At 35.9% G+C, this 26332-nt stretch overlaps 2 protein-coding genes across 4 annotated transcripts; both read left to right on the forward strand.

The window, feature by feature from the left end:
• Window positions 1-1791: 1791 nt before the first annotated feature.
• Window positions 1792-7763, forward strand: LOC137713149 (cation/H(+) antiporter 18). 3 transcript variants are annotated; one of them, XM_068452413.2, is made up of 4 exons: window positions 1792-2164; window positions 4306-4552; window positions 5120-6121; window positions 6224-7763. In XM_068452413.2, the coding sequence occupies exons 2-4, from the start codon at window positions 4352-4354 to the stop codon at window positions 7439-7441; spliced, it is 2421 nt and encodes an 806-aa protein (XP_068308514.2). In that variant the 5' UTR covers window positions 1792-2164; window positions 4306-4351; the 3' UTR covers window positions 7442-7763. The 3 variants fall into 3 exon arrangements, with proteins under 3 accessions (XP_068308514.2, XP_068308516.2, XP_068308515.2); XM_068452415.2 differs by lacking the exon at window positions 1792-2164 and adding an exon at window positions 3448-3759; XM_068452414.2 differs by lacking the exon at window positions 1792-2164 and adding an exon at window positions 4038-4146.
• A 10743-nt stretch (window positions 7764-18506) lies between these two features.
• Window positions 18507-22542, forward strand: LOC137712924 (cation/H(+) antiporter 18). The gene is made up of 4 exons (XM_068452127.2): window positions 18507-18755; window positions 19297-19538; window positions 20049-21050; window positions 21131-22542. The coding sequence occupies exons 2-4, from the start codon at window positions 19338-19340 to the stop codon at window positions 22328-22330; spliced, it is 2403 nt and encodes an 800-aa protein (XP_068308228.2). The 5' UTR covers window positions 18507-18755; window positions 19297-19337; the 3' UTR covers window positions 22331-22542.
• Window positions 22543-26332: the final 3790 nt, after the last annotated feature.

Here is a 26332-nt window from a genome sequence, read left to right on the forward strand (position 1 = left end):
ATTGACTAGACTTTGGGCCAGCTCATTTTTTAGGGATGGAGATGCACTTGGCCAATTACTGTTTAATCAAGTCAATTACTATTAATTTGGGTGGATTAAATGGATTTTAGGCTAGCTCATTTTTTAGAGGTGGACTTGCTCTAATAATCCGTTTTTGTCATGGTTGTTTTACAATAATGTCCTTAAAGATTATGGACACCCCAATGGGGCAGAATTGAATTTTCAAAAGTCATGTCGCACATTTTTTGAATCACGACGTGCTACGCATGATTTTACGTTTTAAATGCATATATATATGTGTAAATTGACAAAAGGAAAGTCAAATATTTGAAGTAAATGAATAATCTTAGATCACGCTAGAAGAAACCCCTCATAAACCAATTAAAGCATCTAAATTCACATAATAAAATCGGTCTCTATAGAATGTACATTAAGAATAGAGAAAATAACATTTAATAAACAATTGATTGAATCATATTATTGCTAGCCCATTGTGAGGCTAAGCCCACCCCTTCCCCCTTAGTATAGATAATATCATTTGTTAAAAAAATAATAATCATTTGACAACTAATTTAATCATATTATTATCCACGTGCGAAAGACTTTTTTTATAACCGGCATTACATGCCTCTTAAGATGTTTTGAACGTATTTAAAATAGAGAAAATAATATTTAATAAACAACTGATTGAATTACATTGTTACTAGCCTATTGTAAGGCTAAGCCCACCTCATTCCCTTTTAGTATAGATAATATCGTTTGTTACAAAAAAAAAAAAAAAAAACAATCATTTGGCAACTAATTTAATCACATTATTATCCGCGTGCAAAAGATCTTTTTTATAACTGGTATTGCACGTCTCTTAAAATGTTTTGAATATGTTTAAAAATAGATAAATTGAATCACATTATTGCTAGCCTATTGTGAGGTATTAATTTCAAAAATAAAAAAAAACCACAAAATAATTAATTATTAAAAAAAATACTATTAAAATTATGAAAACACCCCTGCCTTATTTGATGCATTATTTTGAGATGCCTTTGAAGATTTTTGTTTTGGGGGCATTTTTGTGCAATTCTTTTGGTTGAAGCTTGGTGACACCAAAACACTATTCACCAATAAACAATTGATTGAATTACATTATTGCTAGCCCATTGTGAGGCTAAGCCCACCCATTCCCTATTAGTATAGATAATATCGTTTGTTAAAAGAAAAAATCATTTGACAATTAATTTAATCACATTATTATCCGCGTACGAAATACCTTTTTTATAATCGGCATTATGCACTTATTAAGATGTTTTGAACGTGGTTAAAATAGATAAAATAATATCTAATAAACAACCGATTGAATCACATTGTTGCTAGCCCATTGTGAGGCTAAGCCCATCTCCCTCCCCCTTAGTATAGATAATATCGTTTGTTACAAAAAAAAATAATAATCATTTGACAACTAATTTAATCACATTATTATTCGCGTGCGAATGATTTTTTTTTTATTTTTATAACCAGCATTACACATCTCTTAAGATGTTTTGAACGTGTTTAAAAATAGATAAATTGAATCACATTATTGCTAGTCTATTGTGAGGTACTAATTAAAGAAAAAATCCACAAAATAATTAATTATTAAAAAAATACTATTAAAATGATAAAAATACCCCTACCTTATTTTATGCATTATTTTGGAATGCCTCTAAGTTTTCTGTTTTGGGGCATTTTTATCCAATTACTTTTGTTAAAGCTCCATGACACCAAAACACTATTCACCTTTTCCTCTTATATATAAATATATTTATAATAGACTTGGGAGGTCCCTTCCCAAACCCGTTGGCATCACACTTTCGACTCCGTTTCCCCTCCCCTGTCCCAATCTCTGCAAATTATCTCAGCAACCAAACACCCCATTTCTTTCTCTACCCTTTTCTTGAAAGTCCATAGCTAATTACCCAGAAAAGGCTCTGCCTTTTTTGGTAGAATAGAATGTGTCATAGACTCTCTAAGGAAACAGTCTTTTTTCAGAATTTATAGATAAATTCTATAAATTCTGTGGCGGCTCTGATTTTCCCTCTCTTTCTACTCTGTTTTTATGCAAAATTCTGCTTGGTTTCCCGGAAAATCTCAGGGGAAAGGAAGAGAACGAAAGTGCAAGTTTACACAACGTGTAAGTACACATTTCCAATGCCTAAATGCTAAATTTTTATTTATTGTCAGTTCTTTTATCCCATGTAGTAATTGTTAAACATAGGACCTAATATTACATTAATTCCCAAGCTCATTTTTTTTTTAATGTTTTTATTTATTTCATAATTCTTGTGGGTATTCCGAAAATATATGTATTTTTCTCTCTTTTGTGTCCACAAATGCTTGAAATATTAATAATTGTTGGCTGATTCGAAGAGAAACCAACATTATCTGTATCTTGGAGGAAAAAAAAAAAAAAAATTCTGGAAATTAGTAGACAGTTTTAGCCTTTGAGCTAAACTCTACAAAAAGGTAACTTTTTGGAATATTATTGAACTTTTAGAGAGGGTAAATTTGATGGGTGGTGTTGGGAATTGTTGTCTTTTAGAACCCAACCTTTAACATGCAGGTTCACCACAGCTTATGGTGGTTTCCTGGGGTTCATTATTTAATTTTAATTTTTTTGTATTACTTTTTATTTTCTCTTTGTTTTCTTATGTTCGCTAAAAAATAAGGAAAAAAAGGCCTAACAAATAAGGGGAGTTGTGACGATAATTGTCCTTAGATGGTCAATTTTGGTCCCACATTGAAATTTTTTCTCATTTTTGTATCCACCTCTAGTCAGATCTCCATCTTTCATGCCATTGCGTCTGTTGGGTTCAAGAAAAATGAGCTTTGTATTTGGGATGCCGGTCTCCCAATGGAGGCTAACATGGACTCCATATTTGACTGTAATGGCTCACTGGGTGTACAAGGGGATTCTCTCTTTAATGCATTTTATTTCACTATCAAAAAAAAAATTATTTATGTGCCAGTTTTTTCCTTTTTTATGATCTCATTAAACAATTTAATATGTTATATTATCGAACTACTTAATTTAATTGCACAACAAATCAATTTTGCTTAATTAATAAAAAAAATTGCCAGACTAACAATATAACATGTATTTACGTGTTAATATAAATATCTCACAAATATCTATTGTTTTGAGGACCATATAGGTCGGTCGTACACGTTTTCTTAGGTCGAAATTTCCGTGTCAGTACAGAAGCAAAAAGAGGGAAGTTGATTGGAGGCAGATTGTCTACGGGTGTCCTTCTCTAACGTGATCGTTCAAATAGAAAGGATTAGAAAGGGCACTCAAAGAGGAGTGCAGACAATCTGCCTCCAAGTCGATTCGAGCTAACCTTTTATGCACGTTAATTCAATTAATTCGCTGTCACGATGTAGCTAGTTTCCACAGGGCCAGAGACTTTTCACACCATGTTTTTCTTGAATATTCAACAGCCCAACACAAGTATTATACGGATGTTTTACTCACAGGAGTTAGTTAATCGTGCCCTTAATCCGAATTAGTTCGTCTTAGGTTATGGTTTCGGATTTATTTAATATAGTTTGTGGTTGATTACATAAAGTCGTACGTTGAACATGGATATCCAAAGATTGCATGTTATTCAAGGAAGTCTGCAGTTATATAGGCTAGGATTCTTGTGAGCCTTTCTGGAAACTCTGACCCGAATCGAAGGGCAATTTTCCTTTATTATGGAGTGGCTTACAATTATGTAACAACGGAGAGTATGAGCCTTGTACAACTTTTTGGTGGCATATTGATTATATTGTGACTGCTCTGTTTTTTTTTTTTTTTTTTTTTTGGTAAAAAATGTGATGATTTGAACGTGATTCATGGTTAGTCCTAGTTACTGTGCCTGCTAAAATAATTGCAAATTTCTTTTGCTAGCGTACTTCTTTGAATCCTAAAAATTAATTATCGTCAACAGTTATGGATTTGAATTTTGAATAATTGTTGCTGTTTGGCTTTTTCTGGCGTTTGTTATAATAAAAGAAAATGTGAACAAAGACATCGCCCTTCCATGAATCATTTACACATGGACAGAAACGATTTTAGAGTAGTCACTCGGCAGAAACTAACACAACACAAAGGCGCTCACTTTATTCTGAACTGTAATCTCTTCCCTTTTTCCTTTTTTTCTTTGTTTTGGGTGGTATTGAGTCTGGAAGCTATATTTTTAAGGAAAACTAATGAAAAGGGCTTAAAAACTTTGCTGATAACTAATTTATTGGAGGATAACTATGCTTATATATGTGTATCACATTATGCAGGAATTCAACTCAGACTCTTTAGTTCCTTGTCTTTTGCTGGTGCAAAATGGCTACAAATACCACAGTTGCAACCGCATGTCCAGCACCGATGAAAGCAACATCTAATGGGGTCTTTCAGGGTGATAATCCTCTGGATTATGCTCTCCCTCTTGCCATCTTACAGATATGCCTTGTGGTTACACTTACACGGATTCTTGCTTATCTTCTTCGACCACTAAGACAGCCTCGTGTGGTTGCAGAGATTGTGGTAAGTATATATGCTTTTTGTTTTCTTTATATGCTATATGATGGCCTTCAAAATGATAGTCAATTTATCGTATCATGATGTATTATCAATTTTATATGTGTGGAAATCTTACCCCTTCTCTCTTTGCCTTTGGTTGAATATTTTATGCAAATCCTTTTTTTGAATACGCAAATGATGTTATCAGTTATCACTGAGAGAGAGAGAGAGAGAGACACACACACACACACACACATAGAGAGAGAGAGAGAGAGAGAGAGAGAGAGAGGAGAACTTTCATGCACCGCTAAAAGTGACTAAGAGGAGCTATGCATTTCCAAACAATATGGTGTGGGAATTAATAGATTTTGGTGCTTTCATTGGCAACTTCTCGTCTGAAAGACAGATGTTTTCAGTGGCCTTTGAAGTAAAACCATATGTGCCATTCAAACAATAATAATTCCTCGTTTCCAAAAAGGAGAATGAAAAATAACATAATATTTTGTTGTATTAACGTTTATTGGAAGTAAACAAATATCTGCACATCCTTGTGCATGGAGAGTTTAACTTAGTATTGCATTTTTTTTTCAGGGTGGAATATTACTTGGCCCTTCAGCTCTTGGTCGCAACAAAGACTATATCGAAGCAATATTTCCAAAAAGAAGTCTCACAGTGTTGGATACTTTAGCCAATCTTGGTCTTCTCTTCTTTCTGTTCATAGTGGGCTTGGAGTTGGATCCTAAGTCCATCCGCCGCACTGGAAAGAAGGCTCTCTGCATTGCACTTGCAGGAATTACCTTACCGTTTGTTTTAGGAATTGGTACATCGTTTGCCCTCAAAGAAACTATTTCTAAAGGTGTAGATGGACCACCATTTCTTGTTTTCATGGGAGTGGCTCTTTCTATAACTGCCTTCCCTGTTCTGGCTCGTATTTTGGCTGAGCTCAAGCTTTTAACCACTGATATTGGCCGAATGGCCATGTCAGCAGCAGCGATCAATGATGTGGCTGCGTGGATTCTTCTTGCTCTTGCCATTTCCCTCTCTGGCACTGACCGTTCTCCCCTGGTTTCGCTATGGGTATTGTTGTGTGGGTGTGCTTTTGTCCTCAGTTGTGTATTTTTCGTTCGACCAATCTTTAAATGGATGGCACAGCGCTGTCCCGAAGGTGAACCAGTAGAAGAATTGTATGTATGTGCTACTTTAGTTGCAGTTTTGGCAGCTGGGTTTGTCACTGATACTATTGGAATTCATGCCCTATTTGGAGCTTTTGTGCTCGGAATCACTGTCCCAAAGGAAGGGCCATTTGCAGGCGCTCTTGTTGAAAAAGTTGAGGATCTCGTATCTAGTCTATTCCTCCCATTGTACTTTGTCTCTAGTGGATTGAAGACCGATATAGCTACAATTCATGGAGCTCAGTCATGGGGCCTCCTCGTTTTGGTCATTTCAACAGCCTGTTTCGGAAAGGTCTTTGGCACAGTAGCTGTTTCCCTCCTCTGCCGACTGCCCTTTCAAGAGGCTCTGGCACTCGGGTTCCTCATGAATACTAAAGGGTTGGTGGAGCTCATTGTCCTTAACATCGGTAGAGAGAGAAAGGTAAAATTAAGCATTTTCCAATTTTAATGGGATTCTCAAGGCTTCCTCTGTAAATTTTTGTATACACATGTAACTTTAGGTGCTAGCTTTCTGTTATTGCAGGTTTTGAATGATCAAACGTTTGCTATCATGGTTCTCATGGCTATCTTCACAACCTTCATTACGACACCTATAGTAATGGCAGTATACAAGCCAGCTAAAAGAAAGAGTACATCTGATTATAAGTACAGAACAATTGAAAGGAAAGATCCAAACACTGAGCTCCAGATTTTGACCTGTTTCCACAGTACAAGGAACCTCCCCACAATGATCAATCTCATCGAGGCTTCTCGTGGGACTGAAAAGAAGGAACGACTTTGTGTCTATGCAATGCATCTTATGGAGCTTAATGAGAGATCTTCTGCAATTCTGATGGTTCACAAGGCGAGAAGAAATGGGCTACCCTTTTGGAACAAGGTGACGGATTCAGATAATAATCAAGTAGTTGTGGCTTTTGAACCGTTTGAGCAGCTGAGTCGAGTGGCTATCCGTCCAATGACAGCAATCTCTTCCGTTTCTAGCATGCATGAGGACATCTGTGCAATAGCTGAAAGGAAAAGGGCAGCAATTATTATTGTCCCATTCCACAAGCACCAGAGGTTGGATGGGGTATTGGAGACAACTCGAACTGAATACAGAGGGGTCAACCGAAGGGTTCTTGAGCATGCGCCATGTTCAGTGGGGATCATGGTGGACCGTGGCCTTGGTGGAAGCACCCACGTATCTGCCAGCAACGTTTCTTCAAGCATAGTTGTCCTATTCTTCGGGGGTAGTGATGATCATGAGGCCCTTGCTTATGGGATGCGAATGGCTGAGCACCCGGGTAACAATTTAACCGTTGTCCACTTCTTAGCAAGTCCTGAACTTCAGCGGGAGATAGTCCAAGTGGACATAAACGAGGGCTCCAACACTTTAGCTGGGTCAGTGAACGAGAAGTTCATTGCTGAATTGAAGAAGGTTCCAAATGACGGCTCAATCAAATATGAGGAGAGGGCAGTGAGAAATGCTGCAGAAACTACTGATTTGATTCGTGAGTTTAATCGATGCAATCTGTTTCTGGTTGGTAGAAGGCCCGAAGGTCAAGTAGCTGCTGCCTTGAATATCAAGGGAGACTGTCCGGAGCTGGGGCCTGTAGGTAGCTTGTTGACCTCTCCAGATTTCACAACTACAGCATCGGTCTTGGTTGTGCAGCAGTATCTTGGGATGGCAGCAGTTCCAGGTTCAGTTGGTCTGTCGAAGGTCGTCGTGTTGCCTGAGGACGAAGATTCAGAAACCGGCTGATCAGCTCTCCCGAGCCTGTATTGGAATCATTATACAGATCACTGTTCTAAAAATCCCTGCCTAAGCCTATTCTAGGCACTAGGTTGTTGGTTACTGCCCCGATTAATGCCTAGGTGTTTGAAAATTAAAAAAGGTCACCTTGACCTATTAAGGCGCCCGCCTAGACCGCTTTAGTACCCGTCTAGCCCGCCAAGTCCCGCCTAGGTTGTGATTCACTTAGATAGAAAATAGATAACTTTCATTTTGCATTTTATTTTTTTTAATAAATTGTAAGAGACTTGTCGAATACTTAAATGAACACAAATTATATGCTTGTTTTTCATGTTTTCATTATGTTCCAATAACTCATAATATATATGATATTATATTTTGTAGTTTACGATGAAATTATATATATTTTAAGTATAAATAGACACTTATTTACATGAAATATAATAGATTTAATTAAATCCGCCTAGACCCTGCCTAGCTACCTAGGCGTCTGCCTAGACCCTACCTAGCTGCCTAGGCACTAGGCCTAACCCATCGCCCAACTAGCGTCTAACGTCTTTTAGAATCTTGGTACAGATGATGACGAAAAGTATAGTCGGATAAATGTCTATCTTTACCTCCATTTAACTTGCTTGTTTACGAAAGGTTTGATTTATCAATTGTCATAGCGTATAGTTGTATATGGATAGACCTGTTACCTGCATCGACCATACCTAATAGATGCACCTACCTAATGGCTAAACACATAATCCTCTTTATAATGGAAGAGAGAAAGTTGTGGAGCTAGATTGCACATAGAAATAAACCTGAATTGCCAAGTGTTAAATGCTATTATTTGATTCAGAATGAGATTTGTCATTTGCATTAATCTTCTAAACTATGGATGAATAAGGGATACTATTCCATCTTTCTTTCATGTAAATAACATTAGCCTTTCTTTGTTCAAAAAAGAGACTTCTTTAATGAAAGGGAGAAATTACAAATTGTGATAGATGGGTCTAAATCCAAACCAAACACAAAACATTACACAAGGAAAACAAAACATAAAAGAGTAGACAGACCCAAGTAAAAAGAGAGCGACAACCCAAGACAAGAAGGGATGCCCACTCATACTTAGACCCACAGTATAAATCATGTGCATAACGTGAGATTGCAACTTAATTCCGAACTAATTATCAGCCTTTAACACCCTATTTGCCCTCTCCCTCCTTCTATTACGTTTTGTGACCTTCCTTGCAGGTGTGGTTGTGGATGTTGTGTTTCTTGGTGGATTGATTCTGCTCAACACTCTCAGATTTAGTTTATGGTTTGGGTGCTCTTTTTAGATTAAGGCAATGTTTTCCTTTGCAGAGGATGCGCTGGCAGTGGAGGCTGCCTTTTGCTGCTTCTATTTAGGGGTTTTTTTTCGTCTGTTTTTTTTATTGTTGAAGATTTTTATTAGTGTCTTTCTATTAGTATACGACACGTGGTGTACGGACTCACATTAATGTATCGATTTTTGTTCCAAATACATGAAAAAATATCTCGTCCGAGTGTTGCGAATGACCCCACCAAATTCTCTATGCTCTGAGACCATCTCCAACTGTCGAGTTAAAGCCTAAAATTTTTAACCCAGAAAACTCCAACCCTTCTAGGTTAAATTTTTAGCCCTAGATTATTAAAAAATAAATTTAGGATTATTTAAAAAAAAAAAAATTTCTTAAGGTAATTTAAAAAAAATTATGTAGACAATCATAATTAAATTTTATCAACATTTTAACCTAAAAATATTTAGATTCTGATAAATATTGAAAAATCAATAAACCTACACCATGAAACTCGTGGAACTCTAAGAAAGAATTTTTTTTCTTTAATTATTTTAGCAGTTGAATTTAAATTTGGACCGTTGGATCTTTTTTTTTTTTTTTTTGTTTACCGTTGGATTTGATTATATTATATCTTAGCTATTTGATTCAATGAATTTATAAATATAAAACTAAAAAAAATACACATATATATAATGGGGCTAGCCCACTAACCCATGGAGAATTTTAGGCTAAATTTGTCCCAAAAATGAATTTTGGGTTAATACTCCTATTTGGCCCAAAAGTTACAACAAATTGAAGTAGGTTTAAAACATAAAATTAGAGTTTTACTTCAAATGTTGAAGTAGGTCTGAGTCAACTGTTTAGAATAATGCTGAGAGTACTAAATGATTGGCCTATACTTGACCCACAAGCAATCTCAATATATATTAATTCTGCCACATGACTTTGAGTTGTCTTTCTTTTTGGTGCAATCAGCTTTGTTTATTCTCTCTCTTTTAGGAAAAGAAAAGCTTCTGTTTGTTTTTTTAGGAATTTCGTAAACCAAATGATATCCAGTGATTGATTACCATATTCATAACAATGACCACTTTGGATGAGAACCCTTCGTTAAGGAATCAACTTAGATCGTGAGAACATGCAATTGTATAAAGCAAAAGTGTTTTGCATGTCACTGTTATTTAATCTTAATAATCGTATCTACAGCCACAATTCATAATACAATATTGGATGGTTGGGATTTTGGCCTTCAATTAATAATCAATCGTGGATCGTCACGAAAAAAAAGTCAACTGAGAATGTGGTATGGTAAATATTGTGAATTATTAACAGTACGTGATAATACTATGATAGTTATACTATAAAACTTCTTCAAAATTACATCATCTTCGGTCATGTTGCTTTGATATTGATACCTCAAATTGCTAATGCAGTGGTCATTCCATTAACTAAACCAGGTTGGAATTCCTTAAGAGGTTTCTTTGAGATTTGGTTAAATTTTCAAATTCTTCTTATGTTAGCAGGAATTTTTTTTTCAATGCCTATAATAAGACATTGTGTATGACAAAATATTTCATTGTCAAATGATTTGAAAATTCAGATTTAGAAAGAAAAAAAAAATTGTGGTGGTTGTTCACATTCTCTATATAGTTTTTTTTATTTCTTTTTCAAAAATGGAACCGGCGGGTGGCTTCGCACTCTTCCGAGGGAATGAAAGACTTATAGAGGCATTTTAGCATCATGAATCGAACCCATGATGTGCCATGTGGAATATGGGACTGAAATTCATCTCCAATCACTAGATCACCCTGTGGTGGTTAAATTCTTTATATCGTTAAATTTCTATAAATTAATAGCCTTGAGACCAAGATAATCTATTATTCTAGCAGAATATTAAATAATCAATCAATTAATAATTTATTAATTTATTGGTTAATTAATAACTTATTAGTTTATCAAGGGATTCCTTATTTTCTTAAATACTGTACTTTTTTATGTAGTTTCTAGTTTTATAAATTAACAATTCTATGTATTTGTTTAACCAAGTAAATCTACTTGTTTATCTCAAAAATAGATTATACATTGTTCAATGTACTATTATTTCATTTCATGAGCATTAACCAAGCAAAAACTCTATTTAAATAAACAAAAGCCATGGTATGGAGCCCATTTCGAAAAACCAAAAAAAAAAAAAAAAAAAAAACTCTCAAACCAGTGATGACAATGAAGAATTTGTTGTTGCAATATGAGAAAACCACACTAGAACTTCTCATCATGTTAAGAAAAGTTAGAGATGAGATCCAATGTGACATCAATTTCAAGATGAAATGAACAAAGACAAAAATGCACCCATCTTAGAAGGCTTCATAGTCGAATCATAAGCACTACGTATCAAGAAATTATTAATTGTATATTATGTGGGACCTATATAACTTTTTTTTTTTTAAGAAAAAATTACACATAAAGCCAAATTATAAGATTATATTGAGAGAGAGAGAGACAAAGTTTTTATTTATTTCATGGTTGTTCTTTTAATTGCCTTTGGATTTACAATTTTACGCTTTATGTTTGAAGGTGAGTTTCTATCTCCTTATTTTTCTCTTTCTCTCCTCTTTTTTCTTTTATACCTCTCTCTCCTTTCCTCTCAACCTTCTTCCTACCTCTTTCTTTCTCTCTCCTGCTCCTTCTTCTTCGTCCTTATCTCTCCTACTTCTTCATCATAATTTTCTTTCTCCTCTTCTTCTTCGCCTTGTTCCCTAAATTTATGAGCATTTCTTCTTATGAGGAGCCTTCTTTTTTACTTTTTGGGTTTTAGTTATATTATTTTTCCAAAGGTATTTGATTTTGAGGTTTTGATGCTTTGAATTCATGAATTTTTTAAACTTATCTTGCAGAAGTGCTACAATTTTGAAATTGTAATTGTAGAAGTGCATGAATTTTAAATTGATCTTGCAGAATTGTTGGAATTTTGAATAGCTCTTGTAGAGATGTAAGAATTTTGATACTGATCATGCAAAAGTGCATAATTGTGAAATTGATCTTGCAAAAGTGAAGAAAATTTAGAAAATTATGAAATTGATCTTGCAGAAGTGCATGAATTGTGAAACTGATCTTGTATAAATTAATTTTTACGGATCTAAAATTCGTTTGAAGTTTTTATAGATGATATAGTTTTGGACAAGTCTATTAGGGGCATGACTAGAATTTTAAAATTTTGGTTTGCTTGTTTTTGGGCTAGGTTTGTTGGTGTTTGTATTTTTGTCTCTCCTTTAAATGATTAAAAACTGGTAGAGTTCTATGATATATGATAGGTATTTTGTGTTTTTGCCTTCCTAGGTAAAACTCTCATTTATAAAATATACTATCTTATAAATTTAGCGACTTATTATTTTAATACGTTATCTCTAATTCGGGACCAGCCAAAAATATTATTCCAAATATTATTAATTTATTTGGGTATTAACACCCAATACACTTTTAATACTTAATTTTTATATTGAGACGTCATTTTTTAAACGTTTCAAAGAGAGACAAAAGTTAATACATGTCAAAGATGACATTGTTCCCTTTTTTTTTCTCTTGAGTTTAAGTTACAAAAATACCCTTTGTAGTGATAAAGTCTTTTCACACTTCTATCTCATTCATCTTTTATCCCCATTCTCTTCCATAAATATTGGCCTGATTTTTCCTTCTTTCTCCTTCTCTCTTTACTCATCTGATAGCTTACTTCTACGTTTTACCACCAGAAAATATTTTCGACAAATTTATATTAGAATACCAAGAAAAAAAAACGAAAGAGCTTCGTTAGCATTAATACGAAGAAAGCACAAGAAGTGTTATTGAAGCAAGTTGATAAATGGGTTATTAATGTTGAGAAACTGCAAGGAAGAAAGGAACTTCCATTCCATTGCCTTACTGTTGTTATTGTTGAACAATTTCATTAAGTGGATTCTCTCCTTGCCCCTACTTTCTTCTTATATGGCCTTTTCGTTTTTATTTCTCTTTAAAAAAATATTAATCAAATTCAAACACATGATCGTGATGAAACACCTCGGACATTAGGAAATAACAACTCTAAGAACCTCAATAGTTTTTTTTTTTTTTTTTTTTTTTTTTTTTTGTTTTTTTTGGAGGTTGAATTGATTGAATTTTAAAATTTTATGTATGGGTTATTCACATCTTCATTTTGTAATAGAAAAATGATTGAACTGATTCTGTAAAATGATCGAATATGGGTTAAACTAATTCTGCAAAAATGTTCGAGGATTGATTGATCTGATTCTGCAAAAATGGTCGAAAATGGGTTGAACTGATTTTGCAAAAATGGTCAAGGATGGGTTGAATTGATTTTGTAAAAATGATATGATTCTGCAAAAATGATTGAGGACAAAATGAACTAATTCTACAAAAATGGTTGAAGACGGATTAAACCGATTCTGCAAAAATGGTCGACGATGGGTTGAATTGATTCTGCAAAAATGGCTGAAAATGGGTTAAACTGATTCTGCAAAAATAAATGAAGACGAGTTAAACTGATTTAGCAAAAATGACCGAAGATAAGTTGAACTAATTTTACAAAAATGGTCAAGGACAGGTTGAACTAATTCTGCAAAAATGGTCGATGAATGATTGAACTAATTATGTAAAAATAGTCAAACACTGGTCGATGACTGATTGAACTAATTATACAAAAATGGTCGAGGATGAGTTGAACTAATTCTAGCAGAGTAAATTGTGGCAATTGTCTCTCAACTTTAACCCAATTGGAGCAATGATCATTTAACTAAAAATTCATGACCATTGGTTCCTTAACTCATCAAAATGTGCAGCTATGATCATTTTCGTTAACTTCATCAGAATTCCGTCAAAATGAGTTATGGGGAAAGCACCATTGCTACAATTGGGTTAAAATTAAGAGATCATTGTTCTAATGAGTTAAAGTTGAGGGACCATTGCTCTAATTAAATTAAAATTGAGGGATCTTTACCACAATTTTTCTCATTTAATTTTCCTTATTTGCTCTTTGATTAAGCCTCACATGTGTAGCACGTAACTCATTATGACGGAAGTTTTAACAGAATACGAAAATGAACATAATTACATATTTTGATGAATTAATAGACCAAAGATCATAGATTTTTATATAACATACATGCATACACGTTTTGAGGTGGACAAAAATATTATCCAACATACAGAGCTGACTTTGGGGACGTGTGACAGGTTCCATGGCGCAAGGGCCCCGAAAAAGTTTACTATCTCATATAATATATAAAATAATGTTAAATATATAAATAACATATAAAATGCTAATCAGAGCAAAAAAATTAAATAAAAATGCTAGCAGACCCCACAAACCACAAGCCACAAGTCTACATGCCTACAAAAACCCACCAAATCCGTAACAAATATGTATATTATAAAGCAATAGAAAAGGTAATAAATTTAATACAGCAAATGAGTCTGAGTCGAATCGAAAAGGTTATCAATTAAGTGTTGGAATCCACTTTTCTCTCTCACGCCACCCCCAACCGCTACTTCTCTAGTATCTCCCCTCTCCATTGCTCTTTATCCCATAAAACCATTAAACCCTAATTCATAAATTTCATGCAATTAAAGAGAAATTTTTATTATAGAGACTTCAAGTGATCAGAGTGGTGCAGATTTCGATTAAAGTAAGATATTTACTCATTTAAATATATTGAGTAGAAATTTGAAGATTTAGGTATTTCTAATCCATAATGATTTTTTTTTTCTTTTGTACTTTTTATTCATAATTTCATGCAATTGAAGAGACATTTTCATATCACAGATACAATTCAAGTGATCAGAGTGATGCATACTTTGATTAAAATAAGATATTTACTAATTTAAATATTTTGAGTTGGAATTTGAAGATTTAGATATTTCTCATGCATATTGATAAGTTCTTTGTTAAAGAAAAAGAAGTACAAAGTTTGTTTCAGTAGTGCTTTTTAGCATCAATACATTGTTCAATTTTTTTTAACATTGTCTTATAAGGGCCCTTTATATAAATTTCGCACGGGTCCTCCGAAATCTCAGAGACGGCCTTGCCTACATAACATATACCACAAATTTATATCATCAATCCTTCTACATTTTCTCCTTTCCATACTTGCTTTTGATTTTTTTTACATTGATAATTTAATCATTTGGTTTCGTAATAATTTTCTATAGGTTAATCAATGACAGATGATACATATTGCTTTTTATACATGGACACGAACACATTTGGAACAAAGCATAAAAACAAGCACTCGATGGCATAGATAAAATGGATCAAAATGCAATAAACTAAGGAAATGAAAAAAAGGGTTTGGTAGTTTCTTTTCTTTTGACGCATGTTAGTGCGATCATCTTCAATCGGCTTCTTAAATGAATTTTTAATTAAAATTTAAGAAAGATTTCAAAAAAATCAACACCAATCATGATATTTATCAATCTCCTAAGATAGAGATTCATCTAGAAGCTCATATGTATTGAGAAAGGAACTCCTCGTGCTTCTCTACAAATCTAGAATGTAAACAAGGCCTAGTTGAACTACTAGCAAAAAAGTCACATCGTAGAAGCGAATTTTCTACGGTGGCCTAGAGTATATATAGAATATTTCGAATACATTTTAACCATTAGATCTTAGTTTAAAAATGAAAAAAATAAAAAAAATTAAACCGTCAAAATGTTTGAAGCATATTACATTCCCTAGCACCATAAAATTTTTGTTTTAGAAGTTGTGCTTTTATAGAAAATTTTGACCATTGATATGTGAATAATTTTAGGTCATTTCAAGCCTCTAAAAAAACATGGGACGTCACATATGTATACAAAAGCAGAATTAACCTTACATGCGCATGAGTTTTAAGAAGGTTAAGAACTTAAATATTGAATTGAGTAGATCTCTATAATAACATCTCATGTAAAACGAAACTAACATTTGATATTATTTTAGACCAGAACACCATCAAATTCCAGGACAATCTACGTTGCTGTCCAAAGTACCAACCCCGTGTCATGATCTCAACCAAAACAGTAGAAGGCACCAAAGTACCGACCCCATGTCATGATATCGATCACAAAATTCCAAGTGGGTAGAGATGTAATGTAGGGCTATAAAGTCATCCAAGGTTTCTCTTTCTGAATATCGAAGAAAAGTGACAAAATGTCATGTCTTCCATTTTCTATTCTCCACTTGACAACTCATCTCCCTGCTTGATGGCTCTCGTTGTCGCAAACACAGACAATTGCTATGAACCATCCAACTTCTATTGAGTTTTTATACCCACATTTGTCCCGTTTTTTCAACCATTTTAGGTTGATTTGCTATTATGTTTTCACCATAAAGTTAGTGGAAAAGAGACATATGAGTAGTAGCACTCTTTTTATTGTGAGCGATTAGTGACATCTTTTTTTTTTTTTTTTTTACTTACGTTTTTGTGGAGCTTAGTCTATAATATATTTTGACATCTGATATATCTATCTTTTAGAATATTATTTATAGATCGTCATTATAAAAAAAGTTTTTTTAGTCAAAATTGTAGTATCCCACATCGCCCGTGAGGGCGTGGTCTTTGGGCCTTATATGTACATGCCTGGTGGTACCCTTTGAGGAGGCCTTTTGGGGCTGCGGCCTGCAAAAACAAAACCGTGCGGTAGCCTGGTGTCTGCGACCTAGTCCAGGCCAGGAATGCCAAAGCGGACAATATCCTCAAGGCGGGAGACCGGGATGTGACAATTTGGTATCAGAGCCAGACTCACGGCCGTGGTGTGCCGACGAGGACGTCGGGCTCCCTAAGGGGGGTGGATTGTAGTATCCCACATCGCCCGTGAGGGCGTGGTCTTTGGGCCTTATATGTACATGCCTGGTGGTACCCTTTGAGGAGGCCTTTTGGGGCTGCGGCCTGCAAAAACAAAACCGTGCGGTAGCCTGGTGTCTGCGACCTAGTCCAGGCCAGGAATGCCAAAGCGGACAATATCCTCAAGGCGGGAGACCGGGATGTGACAAAAATGGTTCATGAGATTTGCATAACACATAACTTTGGTCTCTGAGATTTAAAAATCAATAGAAGTGGTCCCTGAGATTGTCCATCATCCATTATTTTGGTCATTTTGTTAAAAAACTACGTTAAGTTGAGCGTATAATACATAACTTTGGTCTTGAGATTTGCATAACACATAATTTTGGTCCCTGAAATTTGCATAACACATCACTTTGGTTCCTGAGATTGTTCACCATCTATCATTTTGGTCATTCCATTAAAAAGCTCAAGGACCACTTAACGAAGTTTTTTAATGGAAGAACCAAAATAATGGATGGTGGACAATCTCATGGCCCACTTTTATTGATTTTAAGTCTCAGAGACCAAAATTATGTATTATGAAAATCTCAGGGACTATTTTGGCTAAAAAGCCTTACAAAAAAATTAGACAAGTTCAAAACTATTAAGGCATTCATTTGTAGTGAAGAAAATTAACAAGTATGGTTCTACAAAAACACCCTAAACCCTTAATCTAATAGTAATATGGTTTTCAGATTTGGGTGATTTTTGGTAGACATGGTAGATATAATCTTTGAAAGAAGACTTAAAAGATAGACAGTTTAGATCGTTGAAATACAATACGAAGTGGGCTCTACAAAAATGTGTGCCAAAAGTTGTATAAAAAAGGCGTAGTGTTATTTACACATCCATTTTTCCAACCCATACACCCTTGTTAATTTTTGGTTTGATCATATTCAGTTCATTCGATCGGACAGTAGAAAATTGAGAGAATTATGTAAGAAGTAAAAATGAGTGGGTCGATGACACTACCAAAATAAACTGGTACCACAAATCCGTCCCAATTTTTATTTTACAAATAAAATTCTACAAGAGATATGAAGGGTTGAATTTAGAACTCTGTTGTTTGAAGAAAAAGACCATTTTCAATGGTAAAATCTTCTATATTTATTAATATTTAACAACTAGTTTTTTAGCGTGAATATATCATTGTTCAAAAAAAAAATCACTAATTACAGAGTTGATAATTGGTTACACTATTTCACTTTAAGGGTCTTAAATGTTCGTTTAGGTCTTACAATGAGTTACTCATAATAATTTTGTAATAAACTTGCCAAGCCACTTAGTACTACGGTCTAGTGACATTTATTTTCACTTATTAGAAAGAGGTCTTAGGTTCTATTCTTGTCAAAGGTGAATTTGAACCACATTATTGTTAGCCTATTATAAGGCTAACCTCATCCCCTTTCTATTAATGTAAATAATGTCGTTTGTTCAAAAAAAAAAAAAAAAAAAACGAACTCGCCAAATTTGTAAATCAAATCTGAGGTCTCATATATATCAAAAGGGGTGTGATATCCACACATCCCTTTTTACTTCTCACACACTTTTTTAATTTTCGGCCGTCGGATCGGATGAATTGAAGAAGATCAGTGAACATAAATTAGCAAAGAGTGTGTGAGAAGTCCACACACTCCTATCAAAAATAGATCAGGCCGTGGCTCTAGTGGTGAATTCGAACTTAAACACAAAAAAAAACCAAAAAAAAAAAAAAAAAAATTGACACACTATCATAAATAAATGATATACGAAGTTCTGAATTTATTATGTTTTATTATAAAAAGGGAGAAAGTCGCCACTTAGTACTACGATATAATAATATTTGTCTTCACTTGTATATGAAAGGTCTTAGGTTCAATTCTCATCAAAAGTAAATTTGAATACATTATCTTAGCTCACTCCTCTCATCCCCTTAGTATACGTTATATTAAAAAAAAAAAAGAAAAAAAAATAGAGGTGGGGAAAGTCAGATCTTGTTAATCCCACCTGTCATTACCTCTCTCTCTCTCTCTCTCTCTCTCAGTCAATTCTTATTTAAAAGCTGGTGGCACAATCTCCAAGTTCAGGCGCTGACTACACTTACAATTCAGAGCCATTCCTGAAAAGCACTGTTTCCACCGAACCGAGGTGGGGATTCATATTTGAACCTGCTGACCCAATAAACAGGTAAATTTATCATCTCTCTTATGGTCTGGAATCGAAACATGTTTTGTTTTGCAAAATTTTTTATTGGTTTTTGTGAAGTACGTGATTAAGTTGTAAGGTTGAATTCTTTTTCCTGAAATCTCACATGGGTTACTGTCATTGATTAGAAAGCTGTTTGCTAATTTATTGACTGTGGTTTCCAAATTCCATTTAAATTTATTGACTTTGATCAGGATTGGGACTCTTTTATCCCAACCCTCTGTGCAAACCGCGGATTTTGATCAAAATTTCCAATTGGATTGGACTATTTCTTTTCTTCTTTCACTCTTGAACCTTACTATTTGATTTGGAATAGTGACCCAAAAGAAAAATAAACCGTTTTAATTTGGCTTTTGGGGCATGATATGTTGTCCAATTAAGTAAATGCTCTTTTGTTGGACATATTTGTGTTGGATGTGTGTATATTTGAAGGATTAGTGTAGTGGAGATGTCCTTCGCTTCTAACTCATATATTTGCTAGTAATTCCGGAATTTGAATTCTGATTTGGGTTTCTTTTGGCAGATAAGGAACTTGAATTTTCGGTTTTTTGTTCGTTGACTTTCATGGCTTACAATGCTTCAGTGGGGCATACATGTCCGCCTCCAATGAAGGCCACATCAAACGGTGCGTTCCAGGGGGACAGTCCTTTACATTTTGCACTGCCTCTCGTTATTTTGCAGATATGTATTGTAGTTATAGTCACTCGGGGTCTTGCCTATCTTCTGAAGCCATTGAGACAGCCACGAGTCATTGCGGAGATTGTTGTAAGTTCATTTCTTTTTTTGTCCAGAAATTTAATCGAAGGGTAGTTAGTTTTGTCTGTGATCACATTGCTGTATATACACTAGGTCTTACTTCCTGGGACCACTTCCAAAGAGAAAGCTTTTGAACCTTCGATGTTAAATTTGTGTGTGTTTGATGTTTATTGGCCGTTAAGATTCTTTACTTTGAAATTTAGGGGGCGTCGAACTGTAGTCTAGCAAAAAGTAGCACAATGTTTCTGAAAAATATTTATTTTGTTTCGTTTTCAATTTAAATGATTTCGTGGATATGCAGATATGTTTAGGATCGATACAGATATTCTTATTTGTTTCTTCTTTGTGCTGTTGAAAATGTGGACATGATGTGTAGGCATATTGGAACGAAGATTTTTTTCTAGACAGGAGTATGTTGTTTGAGGGTTAATAGATGTATTTGCATTTAACTGAACCTAAAACGGAACACCATGCTGATTGTGATACATCCGAGGTTGAATGACTTTTCTGGTTTGACAGGGAGGAATCCTACTCGGGCCATCGGCTCTGGGGCGGAACAAAAGTTATCTCCAGGCAATATTTCCACCAAAGAGTATCACTGTGTTGGACACCTTAGCAAACCTCGGTCTCCTATTCTTTCTGTTCCTTGCAGGGCTAGAGATAGATCCTAAATCCATTCGTCAGACTGGAAAGCAAGCCCTTGCCATTGCCGTAGCAGGAATAACCCTCCCATTTGCATTAGGAATAGGTTCATCATTTGTCCTCCGAGAAACCATAGCCAAAGGGGTGGATGCTACTGCATTTCTTGTGTTCATGGGTGTGGCCCTTTCAATAACTGCTTTCCCTGTTTTGGCTCGTATTCTGGCTGAGTTGAAACTCTTGACTACTGACATTGGAAGAATGGCTATGTCGGCTGCAGCAGTTAATGATGTGGCCGCCTGGATTCTACTGGCTCTTGCTGTTGCCCTATCTGGCAATAACCAATCTCCCCTTGTTCCACTATGGGTCTTCTTGTCCGGGTGTGCGTTCGTTATTTGTGCAATTCTCATTGTTCCTCCAATCTTTAAATGGATGTCTCAACGATGTCAAGAAGGTGAACCTGTTGACGAGATCTACGTATGCGCTACACTAACTGTTGTTCTGGCTGCTGGTTTTATTACTGATACAATTGGAATTCATGCCATGTTTGGTGCTTTTGTGGTCGGAGTTCTTGTACCGAAAGAGGGGCCATATGCAGGTGCTCTTGTGGAAAAAGTAGAAGATCTCGTGTCTGGTCTTTTTCTACCGTTGTATTTTGTGTCCAGTGGACTGAAGACTAATGTTGCCACAATTCAGGGGCTTCAGTCGTGGGGTCTTTTGGTTTTGGTCATATTTACTGCCTGTTTTGGGAAGATTTTTGGGACGATTATGGTATCTCTTTCCTGCAAATTGCCTGTCCGCGAGGCTTTAGCTCTAGGGTTCCTGATGAACAGTAAAGGCTTGGTGGAACTCATTGTCCTCAATATTGGTAAAGACAGAAAGGTAAAAAATTAATTCTTTTATCATTGTCTGTTTTATATTAAATAACCGTTTAAATTGTATCATTTGTTTATGTTTCGCAGGTCTTGAATGACCAGACTTTTGCCATTATGGTTCTAATGGCTCTGTTTACCACATTTATCACCACGCCTCTTGTCGTTGCTGTTTATAAGCCAATGAAAAGGGGAAGAATGGCTGATTACAAGCATAAGACAATTGAAAGGAAAAATACGAACACTCAACTAAGGATCTTGGCCTGTTTTCATAGTGCAAGAAACATTCCATCCATAATAAATCTGCTTGAGGCCTCACGAGGCACAAACAAGCGCGAAGGCCTTTGTGTCTATGCAATGCACCTCAAGGAGCTCTCTGAGAGGTCATCAGCTATATTAATGGTACACAGGGCAAGAAGAAACGGGTTACCCTTCTGGAATAAGGGCCAGCAATCAAATTCTGACAACGTGGTTGTGGCATTTGAGGCATACCAACAGCTGAGCCGGGTGTTCATCAGGCCAATGACTGAAATATCTTCAACATCTGATATGCACGAGGACATTTGTGCCACTGCTGAGAGCAAAAGAGCTGCAATCGTAATTCTTCCATTCCATAAGCACCAGAGGCTAGATGGTACACTAGAGACTACCCGAAATGACTTTCGCTTTGTTAACCAGAGGGTTCTTCAGTATGCACCTTGCTCAGTTGGAATTCTGGTCGATCGTGGTCTTGGTGGAACTACCCACATTGCTGCAAGTAACGTTTCTTATTTCATCACAGTTCTCTTCTTTGGGGGTCGTGATGACCGTGAAGCCCTTGCCTATGGTGCTCGTATGGCTGAGCACCCCGGCATCAGTTTAATGGTCATTCGCTTCCTAGTGGAACCTGAGCTTGCGGGGGAGATATCTAGAATTAATATTGATGGCAATGCTAGAACCAAAGTGGGATCAGTAGATGAGGAATTCCTTACTGCGTTCAAGCAGAAAATCGCTAAGGATGACTCTGTGACATACGAAGAGAAGGCAGTCAGAAATGAGGCACAGACAATTTCTGTGGTTCGCAAGATAGGCCGGTGCCATCTGTTTCTGGTGGGGCGAACACCTGATGGTGAAGTAGCCTTAGCTTTAAATAGGAGGAGTGAGTGCCCGGAACTTGGTCCAGTTGGGAGTTTGTTAATTTCACCAGATTTCTCTACATCAGCGTCCGTCTTGGTGGTGCAACAGTACAATGGTCAGGTATCGTTGGATTTGCCCTCGGAGATGGAGGAAGAGTCACCTGAAAGAGACTGAGAATCGGCCTAGGTGGATTTCGAATGTCTTGAGTGACCTTCAGATTTCTGTGCAAGTTAATGTTCCAAGCATTCAAAGTTTAGGCTCTCGTCTAATAATCATAGTAGTGTCCTACAAAGTCAGGGAATTTAGTTGTCGCGAAGTCTTTGTTACAGTTTCATTATCTTCATGGTAATTCACATATTAATATTTAAGTCCTTTTCAAGCATAAATTGTCTCCATTTTATCTGTTTGTTGGTAAAAAGCTCGATGTAATATAGTAGATCATCAAATACTAGTCATTTGAATTTAGGGGAACTCTATTGATAACCCCCACTGCTCAATATAACCCCTTTCAAAATTCCGAGTTTATCCTCAAACGCACCCCTTCCCTCTTCAACTCACCGGCAGTTAGAGCCACTCCTGAGAGTAGCTAGAAGAGGCGACCACCTAGGGCCTCCGATTTAGAAGGGCCCCAAAAATATTGTTGATGTCTTATGCCACAAGGTTTCTCCTCTTTTTTCAAAACCATATTTCTTTGCTTGGCTTCCTTTCAAAAGTTGACATATGAATATCCTACGTCCCAGACTCCCATCCTTGAACATTTTCCTACAATTATTATTATTATTTTTTTCTCTTTTTCAAATTCTCCATATCAGCTCACAAGGTTTTGAGGATAGCAAATGAGGTAATACAATCGAAACTATGAATTTCTGTAACTTTTTAGAGTAATTCTATGACTAAAATTTTTGTTGGATCATACGGTTTATCAATGAAATAATAAAGATTGGCAGAAAAACTTGATTATATGAATTTAATTAGTACTTTTACGGCTAGAAACACAGGACAAATATATTTATCAAGTTTATCTTTGATTATATTCTTGTCAGAGTCTTTGATTTCTAAACCATGACATAATAATAGATTTTTACAATTAATTACCGAACAAAATAAAATATATGAATTTGCAACATATTAGAGGACTTGAGAACCAAGAGGCCCCCTTTCGAAGTTTCACTTGGGCCCCGAGAACTTCAGGGTCGCCCCTACCGGTAGTGTGATCCAACATTGATAATGTATATCAAGCTAGCTTACACCCTTCTTCGAACCCTGCTAGTGAATGCGACAAATGATAAAATTGAGGACAAAGAGCTTCAACCCAGGACCTCACCATACCGTGACAAAGGGTTCCTATAAATCTCAGCAGAACTATTCTTCACATCAGAAGGAACTGCAGTCGGAATTCATTCTTGGCAAGTCTTGTATTTTTGCAGTCAAGGTTGAAGGAATTTATTATAAGCGAGCTGAGAAGTTGAGTGCTCCTGTATTTCTAATCCTTTGTCTACTAACTACACAGTTATTATAGAAGAGAATCATCTTCGTTGCACTAAAATAGTATATTAAGATTTTTTTATATGGTGGATTATAAGAGAGCATCATTTAGAAGCATTTTATCATATACTTAATTGCTTTATTTTTTTTTTTCACAAAAGAAAAGTTTTATTTCTCGGTTGATTATTTACACAACACAACAAAAAAATTAAAAACAAAAACACAACTTCAAACTGTGTATTAATTTAACCCCTCAAATTACCCCCTTACTGAGGCTATTTCATTCTTGCCCCTCAAAACAATATAATTTAAAAACAGAAAAATTAGTATCCGGTCCATAGTTACTAATGTTCATTGACTAAACCTTATTAGTTTTCAGATTTTGATCCAAATCCCTAGCATTAGTGTAATAATGAATTTACATGTCAGTTACATAATTTTTTAAAATAAAAATTAATAATTGATTTAGAATTTTAATATTCACACTGTAACATCCCACATCGTCCAGGGGAATGGATCATGTAAGCATTATATTTATATTCCCATCTCTACCTAGCACGAGGCCTTTTGGGAGCTCATTGGCTTCGTGTTCTGTAGGAACTCCGAAGTTAAGCGAGTTCGTGCGAGAGTAATCCTAGGATGGGTGACCAACTAGGAAGTTCTCGTGTGAGTTCTCAGAAACAAAACCGTGAGGGCGTAGTCGGGGCCCAAAGCGGACAATATCGTGCTACGGTGGTAAAGCAGGCCCGGGATGTGGTGGACCCTGGGCCGGGATGTGACAAATTGGTATCAGAGCCAATCCATGGCCGGAAGTGTGCCAACGAGGATGTCGGGCCCCTAAAGGGGGTGGATTGTAACATCCCACATCGTCTAGGGGAGTGGATCATGTAAGCCTTATATGTATATTCTCATCTCTACCTAGCACTGACCTTTTGGGGGCTCATTGGCTTCGGGTTCTGTAGGAACTCTGAAGTTAAGCGAGTTCGCGCGAGAGCAATCCTAGGATGGATGACCCACTGGGAAGTTCTCGTGTGAGTTCCCAGAAACAAAACCGTGAGGGCGTAGTCGGGGCCCAAAGCGGACATTATTGTGCTACAATGCTGGAGCAGGCCTGGGATGTGGTGGACCCCAAGCCGGGATGTGACACACACCTTTATTAAACTCCTAACTAATTTTCAATTCAAAACATTTCTAAAATAAATAAATAAAATTAGAACAAGTTTGTACCCATTAGCTTTTTTAAAAAATGTTTTCAATTTTTTTAATCTTATATGTACCCATTCATGTAATTTTTTCAAAATTTTAATCTTAAAATGCACTCATTCTTAAATATACCAATTTGTTATATGTAAAATGTACCCCTTTTTTTTTATATAAAATCTATCCAATTTTTTTCTAATCCATTTTAAAACTTATATGGGCACATTCTTTTTTCTTTGATTTGAGAATGTATCCATGTCAAGTTTAATCGAAAAAATTTACTCACGTTATCAAGCCTAATATCTTTTTTTATTTTTTTATTTTTTGTGATTTTGAAGAATGTGCCCATGTTTTGGTACAATAATTGTTTGGTTAATTTTGATGAATGTACCCATGTTTACACACACACACACACACACACACACACACACACATTAGTATATTTATATTTTAATATTTTTAATCCCACAAATTATAATTTTTTATTTAAAATCTCATTAATATAAACAATCATAAATTTCAATTTTTAATTTAAAAAATATAGTAACATACATAGAAATAAATTATCACATTAATTTCAGGGACTTCGATCAAAAATTGAAAACCACCAAGGTTTCAGTCAAAGAATATTCATAGCTAAGGACCGCATCCAAAGTGTCCTAAGAATCATTTTGGTTCTGGTCCCTAATCAACCTAATTGTTAGATTGAAACCTTGTTTGCTTAAATATTTTGATTGAGGTCCTTAAACATTATTTAAGAGATTTAACTCATGCATTTAATGTTAGATCCCACATCACCCAGGGGAGTGGATCCTCTATGCCTTATATGTACATGCCCACCTCCTTTAGCACGAGGCCTTTTGGGAGGTCACTAGCTTAAGCAAGTTCGAGCGAGATTCTCAAGATGGGTGACCCACTGGAAAGTTCTCGTGTAAGTTCCTAGAAACAAAACTGTGAGGGTATGTTCAGGGCCCAAAGCAGACAATATTATGCTACGGTGGAGCGTGTCCGGGATGTGGTGGAGCCCGGGTTGGGATGTGACAATTTGGTATCAGAGCCAATCCCTGGCCGGAAGTGTGACGATGAAGACGTTGGGGCCCAAGGGGGTGAGATTGTTAGATCCCACATCGCCCAGGGGAGTGGATCCTCTATGCCTTATATGTACATGCCCACCTCCTTTAGCACGAGGCATTTTGGGAGCTCACTAGATTCCAAGGATGGGTGACCCACTGGAAAGTTCTCGTGTAAGTTCCTAGAAACAAAACCGTGAGGGTATGTTCGGGGCCCAAAGCAGACAATATTATGCTATGGCGGAGTGTGTCCGGGATGTGGTGGAGCCCGGGTTGAGATGTGACAATTTGGTATCAGAGCCAATCCCTGGCCAGAAGTGTGACGACGAGGACATTGGGCCCCCAAGGGGGTGAGATTGTTAGATCCCACATCGCCCAGGGGAGTGGATCCTCTATGCCTTATATGTACATGCCCACCTCC

Source organism: Pyrus communis, chromosome 14, assembly GCF_041283825.1.
Source record: "Pyrus communis isolate YQ-2024b chromosome 14, ASM4128382v1, whole genome shotgun sequence".
Taxonomy (NCBI): domain Eukaryota; kingdom Viridiplantae; phylum Streptophyta; class Magnoliopsida; order Rosales; family Rosaceae; genus Pyrus; species Pyrus communis.

Excerpts from the sequence above, each read along its gene's own strand:
- LOC137713149 (XM_068452413.2), top strand. The coding sequence starts at position 4,352 with ATGGCTACAAATACCACAGTTGCAACCGCATGTCCAGCACCGATGAAA. Across the intron at positions 4,553-5,119 it reads GTGTGGTTGCAGAGATTGTG|GGTGGAATATTACTTGGCCC; the intron begins GTAAGTATATAT and ends TTTTTTTTTCAG. Across the intron at positions 6,122-6,223 it reads ACATCGGTAGAGAGAGAAAG|GTTTTGAATGATCAAACGTT; the intron begins GTAAAATTAAGC and ends CTGTTATTGCAG.
- LOC137712924 (XM_068452127.2), top strand. The coding sequence starts at position 19,338 with ATGGCTTACAATGCTTCAGTGGGGCATACATGTCCGCCTCCAATGAAG. Across the intron at positions 19,539-20,048 it reads GAGTCATTGCGGAGATTGTT|GGAGGAATCCTACTCGGGCC; the intron begins GTAAGTTCATTT and ends CTGGTTTGACAG. Across the intron at positions 21,051-21,130 it reads ATATTGGTAAAGACAGAAAG|GTCTTGAATGACCAGACTTT; the intron begins GTAAAAAATTAA and ends TATGTTTCGCAG.